The sequence below is a fragment of the Narcine bancroftii genome, chromosome 5 (assembly GCF_036971445.1).
Source record: "Narcine bancroftii isolate sNarBan1 chromosome 5, sNarBan1.hap1, whole genome shotgun sequence".
Taxonomy (NCBI): Eukaryota; Metazoa; Chordata; class Chondrichthyes; order Torpediniformes; family Narcinidae; genus Narcine; species Narcine bancroftii.
The window spans coordinates 60,395,244-60,408,105 of record NC_091473.1 but is presented as its reverse complement, the minus strand read 5'-3'; the positions used below and the strand labels follow the sequence as shown (position 1 = coordinate 60,408,105).

Here is a 12,862-nt window from a genome sequence, read left to right as displayed (position 1 = left end):
CACAATGCTGATATTCTTAGACTCTGCTTTCCCTCCTTCCAGAGAGCAACATGGAAATACAAAATGCTCTAAGGATCTTAGCATCAATATGAAATGAAAGTGCCTTGCATCACTGGATAAAAGAGACTGAAAGTTTAAGTTGGTGATCAGGAGCATCTTAAAAAGGTAGCAAAGAAAGGGTGGTGTTTTGAGAGGGAATTTTAGGGGTCAGGAGCTTTGTGGCTGCAGCTGTTAGTGTCTTTGTTCTCGGTAACTCCGTGTATCTCTTGCATTGGCTTGGGAAGCTTACAGGGGTGTAGAGGAGTAAGTCATGAAGAGTAGGGAAAAGGATGGTGAGGTTTGGAAAATCAAGGCATTGGTCAGCCGGGAGACATTCCCATTGGGGTGGAAGGCTTGGGTCCAGTTCTGACAGTGTTTGGCTTATCATGTGGATTGTGGTGAATGGCCAGCCATGAGTTTCAGTTGAATCTATGAACCTTTGTTTTGCAGCTCCCAATTCAGAATACATTGATCCTCTGGTTCAGGCAACACCCAGTGCTGAGGTGAGATGACACCACTGGTTGGTCTCCTGGCTGTCTGCCTGAGCACACTCATGGATCCTGCCAAACATTGGCTGCTGGTCAATGCCCAATGGCAGAAGGGTGAAGAGGCTTCAGCCAGTACTCATCGGATTAATCACACCGTGCTGGTCCAGCAGAAGTCGATCATCTTCAATCATGTCTACAACATCAATGTGCCACTGGAGTCACTCTGTTCAGTCAGGACACAGGGTGCTCTTGGACGGACTGAACCCTCCCAGCCGGACTACACTGTTGAAAAGTTTCAACAAAACCAGACACTAGAGAGCCCGGTGAGTTTCACCCACAACATCAATATACCCCACCAGGCATGTGATGGCCTGAAGAGTTCACTGCTCGAGAACCTTGTCAACCGCATCGAGCTGCTAGAAAGAGAGGTTTCCTTGCTCAGACACCAATGCACCACAGGCTATTCAGCAGAGAGCTCGGCTGCAGGTAGGAGGTATTCTGGGAACATGACCCATCACGACATTACACCTCCCTCTCTCCATTGCCCCTCTTCCCACAGCTCATCTCCCATCTCTCCACCACCCACTTCCTCTCTCCTTGCTCCCATTCTCTCCTCTCCCCAATTTCCCTCTCCCCATCTTCCCTTCCCTGCTCTTCAGAGTCTTGTGAGACTGACATCACTGTTGTACAGAGTGCAGTGAGACTGAAGTCACCGTCGTCCAGAGTGTGGTGAGACTAACATCACCATTGTGCTGAGTGCAGTGAAACTGACCTCACCATTGTGCAGAGTGCCAACACATCTTTCCTCAGATAAGGAGTCCAAAATTGCTCACAATACTTCAAGTGTAGTTTGACCAATGGCTTACAAAGCCTCATAATTCTATCCCTCTCAAAATGAATGCTGACATTATATTTTCCTTCCTTACTACCAATTTTACCTGCAAGATAATTTTCAGGGAATCTTGTATGAGAACTTCCAGGTGCCTCTGCACCTCTGATTACTGAACTCATTGCCTGTTTAGAAAATAATCAACACCTTAATTCCTTCTACCAAAGTGCATGATCCACCTGCCATTTCCTTGCCTAATCTAACTGTCTCAGTCCTTCTGCAGATTCTGTGCCTCCTCAACACTACCTGCTCCCCTCCTATCTTTTATCATTCGTAAACTTGGCCATAAAGCCAAAACTTCCATCATCCAAATCATTGTCATTGAACATGAAGAGAAGTGGTCCCAGTGCAGAACCCTGAGGGAATACTGCTCACCACCAGCCAACCAGAAAAAAGACCCTTTTATCTCCAATCTTTGCCTCCTGCCAGTCAGCCAATCTTCTATCCATGCTAATGCCTTTCTCATAATGCCTTGGGCTCTTGTATTGTTTAAGAGCTTTGTGTGTGTGTGTGTGTGTGTGTGTGTGTGTGTGTGTGTGTGTGTGTGTGGCAAAGGCCTTCTGAAAATCCAAGTAAATGACATCCACTGATTTTCTTTGTCCTTTCTGTCAGCTCCTAAAAGAATACCAGCAGGTTTGTCAAACAAATTTTCCCTAAAGGAAACCATTATGACTTCTGCCTTTTTTTTAACCATGTGCCTCCAAGTGCCTCGAAACCTTTACGATAGACTCTAACATCTTGCCATCTACGAAGGTCAGGCTAACCCAACCTATAATTCAGTGTTCTTTGCCTCCATCACTTCTGAAAAAGAGGAGTAACATTTGCAATTTCCCAGTCCTCTGGAACCATCCCAGATTCCAGTAATTCTTGAAAGATTACGATGAAAGCCTCCACAGTTCCTGAGCTTCCTTCTTAAGAACTCTGGGGTGTAGTTCATCTGGTCCAGGTAATGTATCCACCTTCAGATTTTCCAACTTTACCAGCACCTTCTCCCGAGCAATAGCGACTACAGCCATTTCTGCCCCTTAATACTTTGGAATATCTGGCATACTGCTGGTGTCTTTCACAGCAAAAACCAACACAAAATACTTCCTGGTTCATCCTCCATTTCTTTGTTCCCTTTTATAATGTCTCCAGTATTGTACTATCTCCCCAAGATGAGGGATTCCCACTACAATGTCAGATTAACCCAGTCAATTATTGACCAGCCTGCATCAGGTGGCTATTTTGATGTGTAGGACAGATCTTCTCATCTGGACAACCTAACTCTGGGATCAAGGGATCTCCTCCAGTGGTTGCATGAAGCTCTAATCCTCCACTGGTTGCAGTTGGATGTGTGGGCTTCCTAAGTGAAGGTTGCCCTGCATGCTGTCCCAATTTAACCAGTTCAGGGTTGGATGTTGGGATGCAGCAGCACAAGGTTCCTTCTTCTGTTCTCAGGTTGAATGTTATTGGTCGATGACACTGACAGCTTGGGTAGCTGGTGCGATGGGGGAGGGGAGACAGCCTCGGAGCCAGGAGGCAGGAAGCCAGATATTGCAGGGATATGAGATACCTGCTCCAGGTCAGCTGAAGCCTCAGACAAGAGAATGGGAAATATTTGGTGACTCTGGTGACATTGTCAACCCCTGTTAATGCAGTATCTGGTGGGAAAAGTTTCTGCTCAGCTTTCTCAGTTATGACCTTCTAGCACTTCCCTGTTAAGTTTCAGCAATCTCCTGCCTTCACTCACTCTGCTCTCTCTCACTCCAGGTCAAGTCGATTATGTTCCCCTGTGTAGTGGGCATGGGAACTTCAGCTTGGAGACATGTGACTGCAGCTGTGACCTTGGGTGGACGGGCAAAAGTTGCTCACTGCTTGTCTGCCTCAACAACTGCTCTGGACACGGGATATGTGTGAATGGGCAGTGTGTCTGTGACCAAGGCTACATGGGTCAGGACTGCAGCGACACAGGATGTCCAAGGAACTGCAGTGAACATGGCCTTTGCGTGCAAGATGAATGTATCTGTGAGGAAGCCTACACTGGAGAGGACTGTAGCCAGTTGAGGTGCCCCAATGAATGCTCTGGACATGGGCAGTGCATCAATGACTCCTGCCTGTGCTCCACTGCCTATACCGGAGAGGACTGTGGCCAGCTGAAGTGTCTGAATGACTGCAGCAGCAATGGTCAGTGCAGTCACAGCAACTGCTCTTGCCAGGCTGGCTATTCTGAAGAAGACTGCACGGCAGGTAAGGACTTCACACTGAGGGTTACACTGACTGGCAGCTGTCACACATGCATCGCTGGGTGCCACTCTGCCTGTCCCACTGATCTGGATGGGGATAGTGGGTCAATGGCAGTGTGCCTGTGACCAAGGTTATAGTCACATGAGGCCATTCAACTCAGATCTGTGCCATTTGTCAGAGCTGTCCAGTCTGAGGGCCCAATTCTAGCACTAAGTCCATTGTTGTGCCGTTAATGTCATGTGAATGTGATAAGGGGTTCTACCTCTGGGTTCCATTTCCCCCCACCCTCATAATTTCTCTGATATTTCTTCCTATTGTGAAGCTCCACTTTCTTTCTACTGTCTTCACTTCAGTTGTCTTCACTCAGCCTCTTCTGCTCAAAGAAAGTAGCCACATCTGATGTCGACTTTGCTCAAAAATGAACAGTTCCAGTCCTGGTGAATCTCCTCTGCACTCAAGCTTGATGATCAGAGCTGTGCACATTGTGCTTAAGCTGTGTCTTACTGGTATCATGTACAACCTGATAAAACTCCTGCAAATGGAAACCCGAAATAAATAAATGCTGGAAGCACTTAGCAGGCAGGTAGCATCTGTGGAAAGGGAAACAGAGTGAACATTTCAGGCCAAAGATCCTTCATCAGATCACCTGCCAGACCATGCTCCTCCTCCCCAACCTGTTCATTTGTGCTTCTGCCGGTGTTTTGTTATTCCTAATGACAGGCTGTGGCCCAAAATGTCGAACCTCTATTGCTTTCTGATCTGCCGAGTTCCTCCAGCAGTTTGTGTGTTGCTCCATTTCTCTGTATATTCCATGTTGACCTCCCGAGTTTATCTAACTGATGGTTCAGTCTACCTGATGGGAGGCCCAGCCTTGAAACGTTGGATACCTTTTGCTTCTTACAGATGCTGCCTACCTACTGAGTTTCTCCAGCACTTTTGTGGACTGCACACCAAAGTATGACCCAGATGATTGATACTGAGATAGCAGCATATCCATCTCAACCATGCACCAGCATACCACAGTCATCCAAGTCATGACCCAGTGGGTTGCGGGAACCATGTTGTGACCTCACTGTGACAAGATTGTCCATCTCAGCAGTAGTGGAGGAGGTATCTGTCATTTTGGAGCCTAACTGAAATTGAAGGTGTGTTTGGTGAAGAGGGATCAGACCTTGGGAAAAACATTGATCAATCATTCAAATAGGCAAATCCAGGGAGAATGGAATGTAATTGTGTTCCGTGTGAGGTGTAACACTTGGGGAGGCATGATCAGATAGATTATACCCCAAACATTCATGCATTTTAAAGAAAAGAAGGTCCTTGGTGTTGAATTATAAGGTGACAGTGTAGATAGATAAGGGGTAATCATTTAAAAAAAAACAAAATGCTGCGATCATTCAGCAGGTTGGAACCTCTATGTGATGAGGACCAGTCCAGTTAAAAGGAAGCATTTAATGTTTTCTGTTCCTTTTGCTCAGTTTAGTTCCTACTTATTAACTCTGGCCTTTTGGGCAAATCCCAGCAATTTACCTTTTAACAGCTGATTTCATTGGCCAGAAAGCTTCACATGCTGGTAATTAGTTCTTGTGCTTGTTCAACACTTCCCACCCATCTTCACTGAAAACCAGCTCGCCTCTTTATTTCCGAGCCTAGTCAAGCCAAATGTATCTATCATTCATATCATGCTCGCGCGGCAGGACGTGATTGTGTTCATCCAGGACCATGGAGCATATTTACAAGTTAGGAAAGTAGTTAACACATTAAAATATTAAGGTACTAAGACGTATACACTAAAAGTCCACAGTACACTATCCACATCTGTACTGGGAGTTCAGGAGCTTGATGGCTTGGGAGATAAAGCTGTTTCCCACTCTGGGCATAACGGCCCGAGTGCTATGGTACCTTCTCTCAAATGGCAGAAGGAAGAACAGTTTACATGTGGGATGTGTGGAGTCTTTCAAATTGTTTATTGCTTTCCGCCTTTGTCAAGTGTAGTAGATGTCCTTCATGCTAGTAAGAGGTTCCCCAATGGTCTTTTCCATTGACTTCACTATCCTCTGCAGGGTCTTGCGGTCTGAGGAGGTACAGCTTCCAAACCAGGCGATGATATAGTTGCACAGGATGCTCTTGATACATCCTCTGTAGAATGTAGTGAGGATGGAGAGTGGGAGGTGAACTTTCCTCAGCCTTTGCAGGAAGTAAAGATGGGACTGGGCTTTCTTGGGTATGGAGCCGGTGTTATGGGACCAGGAGAGATTCTCTGTCAGGTGCACTCTGAGGAACTTGGGACTCATGACGACCTCAACGGTGGAACCATCCTGAAGTTGACAACCATCTATTATATTTTTTTAATGTTCAGATACAGGTTGTTTTCCCTGCACCAGTTCGTTAGACCCTGCACCTCATCTCTGTATGCTGCCTCTTCATTCCTATTGTTCGGGCCCACCACTGTCATGTCATTAGTGAATTTGATAATGTGATTCGAGCTGCGTTTGGTTGCACGATTGTGGGTGAGCAGACTGAATAGTGGATTTAGCATGCAGCCCTGGGGGGCGGGGAGGGGGGGCGTGCTCAGTGTGATGGTCTTGGAGGTGCTGTTTCCGATCCGGACTGTCTGTTGTCTCCCCATCGGGAAGTCAAGAATTCAATTTACAGAGGGAAGTGTTTAGACCCAGCAGGCCCAACTTCCTTATCACGTACTGAGGTATGACTATGTTGAATGCTGAACTGAAGCCAATAAATAGCATTCAAACATACGAGTCTTTATTTTCCAGGTGGGTGAGGGCTAAATGAAGGCGGTGGTGATAGCATCGTCCATGGAGCGGTTGAACCTATATGTGAACTGCAGGGGGTCCAGTGAAGGGAAAGCAGGTGCTTTATGTGTCCCAAGACAAGTCTCTTGAAGCCTTTCATGATGATGGACCTGAATGTGACAGGGCAGTAATCATTGAGGCAGGACACAAATGACTTCTTTGGCATGGAGACAATGGTGGCGGCTTTGAAGCATGTAGGGACCTCGGCACTACTCAGGGAGACGTTAAAGATGTTGGCGAGAACATCCACTAGCTGAGCCGCATATCCCCTGAGCTCTCTGCCAGGAATGCTCTCCGGTCCAGCAGCTTTCCTTGGGTTGACTTTACCTAGTTCTCTCTTAACATCGGCCACTGTAAGACACAGCACCTGATCATTTGGAGGAGTGGTGGTCTTCTCTGCTGCAACACCGTTTATTGCCTCAAACCATGCAAAGAAGTTTTTCAGTTCATCTGGGAGGGAGATATCACCAGCCCAGCCCATGCAGATGATGTAGTCTTGGGTTTAGTGATAGCTTAGATCCCCTTCCACCTGTGTCACATGTCCTTGCTGTCCAGGAAGTGACTGTGAATGTGCACACTTAGCCTCTGATGGTCCTAGACAGCTTGGCTCTTGCAATCGTTAGGGCTCCCTTGTCATCTGCTCTGAAGGTCGCCTCTCAGTTCCTGAGCAGCGCACACACCTCCGCAGCGGTGCAGACACAAAGCATTGACTGTTTCTCTTTCTGCTGACCTGCTGAGTTTTTCCAGTGTTTTCTGGTTTTGCGTCAGATTGCAGTTTATCTTTTATTTTCAAATGTGATTTTTGCCTTTGTTACCCAAAGCATAGAATGTAAGTAAAAATACAATGCTGGAGAAACTCAGCAGGTCGATCAGGGCACAAAGATAAAGGCACATAACCAATGTTTTGGGCTTGAGCCCTTCATCAGGGTATCAAGGCATAGAATATAAAAGCAGGAGACAGAAGGTGCAGGAATCCTGACCAAAAAATAAACTGCTGGAGGATATCTGTGGAGGGAAATGGACAGTAGATGTTTCAGGTCAGACATTACAAAACACTTGTTTGGCAAATGCTTGTGATGCTGCAGGAAAGATGTGAAAGCTGCAGAGAGGGTGGTGGAGGCTAGTCACCAGGATGTTACCTGGCTTGGGCGTTTAAATTATAAAGGGAAACCGAGTCAGCTGGGTTTGTTTCCTTTTAGGCTGAGGAGGAAACTGACAGAGGATCCAAAATTATGAGGGTGTTGATCGTATTAAACCTGTCACTTCATCAGAAGTATCCAAAATGAGACAAGTGAGTTTAGGGGGGGGAAGGATAAAAAGTTCAGGCAGATCTGAGGAAGTAAATTTTCTCCCAGTGAGGTCGGAAACTGAAACAGACTGCCTGTGCAGGTGGTGGGGGTAGAAGCTCACTCCATTTATCACTTGAACTGATAAGGCAGAGAAGGGTTGATTGGTGGTAAATGCCATTAATGTGGTAGGTCATTGAGCTGCACTTCAACTGAAGTTGTCTACCTCCACTAGTCCAATTTGCCTGCATTGCCCCATAATCCTTCTGAACATTTTTCATTCATGTCTCCATCCAAATGTCTTCTAGATCTTGTAATTGTATCCTCCTCTACTGCTTCCTTTGGTAGCTCATTACATATACCGTCAACCTTTGTGTGATAAAGCTGCTCCTCAAGTCCCCTTTAAATCTCCCTCCCCTCACCTTAAACCAATGTTCTCTAGTTTGAGTCATGTGGGCTGAAGGGTCTGGTTCTGTGCTCTATGACTCATGAGTCCAATGCCTGAAGTTCTCCCTCAATGTGCAATTGAAGACTGGAGCAATTGTAGTTCACTCCCATCTTCACGTCTTGCTGCTCTGGATTCACCCAGCAGAAAGATAAACCCTTGATTTAATATCTGTGCTGCATACACTGTTGCCCAGCCTCTCGATTGTCTGCCATTTTCTTTTGGCAGTCTGAAGCTGAATGAGATGGGTGCTGAGCTTCTGGTTCCACCTTACCCTGGTCTCATTGTCCATCTCTGACCTGGCTGTTGGAGCTTAATTGCTTTGAAATTTCCACCCATCATACAGGAGAAATACAAAAGCTGCAGAGGCTGGTGGAAGAACTCAGGCCCACAACATTGACCATTTCCACTCATGGATGTAATCTGACCCATTTGAGTTTTTCCAGCAATTCTCTTTCTGCCTATATGCTACAAACCTCTCCTGGTCCTGTGATCAGAGAGTGTCCAAAACCTCAGTTCTTACACTATCCTTTCACTGCATCTCCAATAAACAGCGTCTTCAAATTCTGAGATTTGATATCTCTTTTTATGGCTTTGCGTGGCCCCCCCCCCCCCACCCCAATCTCTGTGACCCCTTCCAGCTCTGCAATCTTTGTACCTCCCATCCTGGCCTTCTTTTGTCCTAACTTTAATGCCTGATACATCTTCAGCTGCCTCAACCTAAACTTCTGAAGTCCCATTCCTGGACATTTCTCCTCTTTAAAGCCATTCCTTCAGAACTCTCTGACACAATGCTTGAGGGAGCAATGATGATCAGAATATTGGTGAGAGTCTTGGAATATATGTAGAGTTATGTGAGAATATTTGTGAAGCTTGTGTTCTGCGTAAGCAGGTTGCATCGGAATCAGCCATTACATGAATCAAATTTGTCACTGGACTTGCAAACAGAATCAGGGCTACAACTCAGCCATGAGTTCAAATCCCACCAATGCACTGAGGAATTTAATCCAGGTAATTAATCTGGAAATTTTCATAAAGGCCACTTAGCAATATCGTTTTACAGCATATAAGCAAGCCAATTGGCCAACTTGTACATGCCAACCAAGTTGTCTAGATGAACTAGTCTCATTTGGCTGTGTTTGGCTCATATCCCTCTGGACATTTTGTCACCATGCATCAAATGTTCTTTAGATGTAATTGTCCTACATTGACTACATTCTCTGGAAGCTCTTTCAACATACCCACCACCCTCTATGTGAAGAAGATAACCCCAAGGTCTCTTTTAAACCTTTGCCCTCTCACCTTCAATTATTAGAAATAAGGTTAGTGAACTTGAGGCGCAAATCGGTACCCATGCCTATGATTTGGTAGCCATCACGGAAACATGGCTACAATGTGACCATAAATGGGAATTAAACTTTCAAGGGTATCAGGTGGTGCAAAGAGATAGACAGGATGGTAAGGGAGGTGGAGTTGCACTCTTAATTAAAGATGTGCTCCAGGCAATAGTGAGGGATGATATAAGATCTAAAGAGCATAATGTTGAGTCCATTTGGGTAGAGATAAAGAATAACAAAGGGAAAAAATTATTGGTGGGTGTTATCTATCGCCCACCAAATAACAATAGTTTAGTGGCACAGGAAATAAATAGAGAGATAAGTGAGGCATGTAATAATGATACGGCAGTAGTCATGGGGGACTTTAACTTACACATAGATTGGGAAAATCAAGTTGGTCGTGAGAGTCTGGAAGAGGATTTCATAGAATGCATCCGTGATAGTTTTCTTGAGCAGCATGTTAAGGAACCAACAAGAGAAAATGCTCTCCTGGATCTAGTGTTGTGCAATGAGATAGGTAGAGTAAATGATGTAATAGTCAGAGACCATCTGGGAAATAGCGATCATAGTATGATTGAATTTCTCATTCAGATGGAAGGGGAAATAGTTAGATCTAAAACTAATATATTATGCTTAAACAGGGGCGACTACCATAGGATGAGGGAGGAATTGGGCAGAGTGGACTGGGAGCACAGTCTAATTGATGAAACAGTTGAGAAACAGTGGAAGATTTTCAAAGAAATATTTTGTAATGCTCAACAAAAATATATTCCGGTCAGGAAAAAGGGCAGCAAGGGAGGGAAAAATCATCTGTGGTTAACAAAGGAAATAAAGGAGAGTATAAAATTGAAGGCGCAGGTGTACAAAGCTGCAAAGAGCAGTGGGAAACTGGAAGATTGGGATAACTTTAAGAGACAACAAGAGGTTACAAAGCGGGTAATAAGAAATGGGAAAAAGGATTATGAAAGTAAATTGGCACAAAATATAAAAACAGAAAACAAAAAAATTTATAAATATATAAAACAGAAGAGGGTGACCAGAGTTAACATAGGACCCTTGGAGGATGAGAAAGGAAAACTGGTAGCAAAAAATGAGGAAATGGCTGAGGCAATGAACAAATATTTTGTGTCAGTCTTCACAGTGGAAGACACGTCCAGCATGCCCAAGTGCAGAGTTAAGGATGCAAATGTTGGGGAGGGCCTTGATGAAATAGTTGTTACAAAGGAAGTAGTGATGGAGAAACTAATGGGACTAAAGCCAGACAAATCACCTGGTCCTGATGATATGCATCCAAGGATTCTGAAGGAAATGGCAGAAGTTATAGTTGATGCATTGGTGGTCATATACCAAAATTCCTTGGATTCTGGGCAGGTCCCGGCAGACTGGAAGACAGCAAATGTCACGCCACTTTTTAAGAAAGGACGTAGACAGAAGACTGGAAATTATCGGCCAATTAGCTTGACGCCTGTAGTTGGAAAAATGCTTGAAGCCGTCATTAAAGATGAAATAGTGAAACTTTTGGAACGTAAGGGTTCAATCAGGCAGACGCAGCATAGTTTTAGAAAGGGAAGATCTTGTTTGACAAACTTGTTAAGATTCTTTGAGGATATAATGGGTGTGGTGGATAGAGGGGAACAGGTTGATGTTATATATTTGGATTTCCAGAAACCATTTGATAAGGTGCCGCACAAGAGACTTATCAGTAAGTTACAGGAAAGTGGAGTCCGGGAAAGTATATTGGCCTGGATTGAAAATTGGTTGTCTGACAGGAGGCAGAGAGTCGGGATAAGTGGGAGTTTTTCAGGTTGGCAGAGAGTGGTAAGTGGGGTGCCGCAGGGGTCGGTGTTAGGCCCACAACTGTTCATCATTTGCATTGATGACTTGGAGGAGGGGACAAAATGTGGTGTAGCCAAGTTTGCAGATGACACCAAATTGAGTGGAAGAGCAAATTGTAATGAGGTTGTGGAGAGTCTGCAGAGGGATTTAGTTAAGCTGGATGAGTGGGCAAAGGTCTGGCAGATGGAGTACAATGTTAGTAAGTGTGAGGTTATCCACTTTAGCAAGAAAAATATAAGAGCTGAATATTATTTAAAGGGTGAAAAACTACAGCATACTGTTGTGCAGAGGGTTTTGGGAGTGCTTGTGCATGAATCGCAAAAAGTTAGATTGCAGGTGCAGCAGGTTATTAAGAAGGCAAATGGAATGTTGGCCTTCATCGCTAGAGGAATTGAATTCAGAAGTAGGGAGGTAATGTTGCAACTGTATAAGGAACTGGTGAGACCGCACCTGGAGTACTGTGTCCAGTTCTGTTCTCCATATTTGAGGAAGGATATACTGGCTTTGGGTCCAGAGGAGGTTTACTAGGTTGATCCCTGGGATGAAGGGGTTGACTTATGATGAAAGATTAAATCGTCTAGGATTGTATTCGCTCGAGTTCAGAAGAATGAGAGGAGATCTTATAGAAACATATAGGATTATGAAGGGTATGGATAGGATAGATGTAGGAAGGTTTTTTGAGCTGGCCAGGGAAACTAAAACGAGAGGACACAGACTCAAGATTCGGGGGAGTAGATTTAGGACAGAGATGAGGAAAAATAGTTTTTCCCAGAGAGTAGTGAATGTTTGGAATTCTCTATCCAGGGAAGTGGTTGAGACTGCTTCATTAGACATATTTAAAATTCGGTTAGATAAATTTTTACATGATAGAGGAATTAGGGGATATGGGGAGAAGGCAGGTAGGTGGAGTTAGGTCATAAATTAGATCAGCTATGAATGGCGGAGCAGGCTCGATGGGCCATTTTTGGCCTACTCCTGTTCCTACTTCCTACGTTCCTATATTAATGCCCTCTGGTCTAAGATCTCCTACCCTGGGAAAATGAATATGACTATCAACCTTATCCCTGCCTGTCATGATTTTATGTCCTTCTGTAAGGTCACACCTCAGCCTCCTGTGCTCCAGTGAGAAGTCCTAGCCTATCCAGTTTCTCCTTCAAACTCAAGCCTACTATTCTCAATAAAAATGATGATGATGAGTTTATTATCATACTCACAAGGCACAGTATATCTTACAAGTTCAAGAACTGCACAGAATACTTCAAGGTCTCATAAACATCTTGAAATATGAGTCTCAGCTCATGTAGTCAATGCCTTGATTGATGAAGACAAGCATGCCAAACACAGGCCTCTCCACCCTATCCACACACCACCATTTTCACAGAGCTGCATACCTTTACTCCAGGTCTTTCTGTTCTTCAGCGCTCTCCAGAGCCCTATCATTCACTGTACAAATCCTGATCCTGCTTTAACCTATCAATGTGAAACACTTCACATTTGTCCACA

The 12,862-nt window shown here is 44.8% G+C and overlaps 1 protein-coding gene across 2 annotated transcripts in view; it reads left to right on the top strand.

The window, feature by feature from the left end:
- The first annotated feature begins 528 nt into the window (after positions 1–528).
- Positions 529–12,862, top strand: part of tnr (tenascin R (restrictin, janusin)) — a 100,467-nt gene continuing 88,133 nt past the window's right edge. Inside the window, exons 1-2 of one of the 2 annotated variants that reach the window (XM_069937534.1) lie at positions 529–1,013; positions 3,169–3,645. In XM_069937534.1, the coding sequence (XP_069793635.1) occupies positions 548–1,013; positions 3,169–3,645 (943 nt within the window). In that variant the 5' untranslated portion in view covers positions 529–547. Of the gene's footprint in view, positions 1,014–3,168; positions 3,646–12,862 lie in introns of those variants that run through there. The other variant, XM_069937532.1, reaches the window with a different exon arrangement.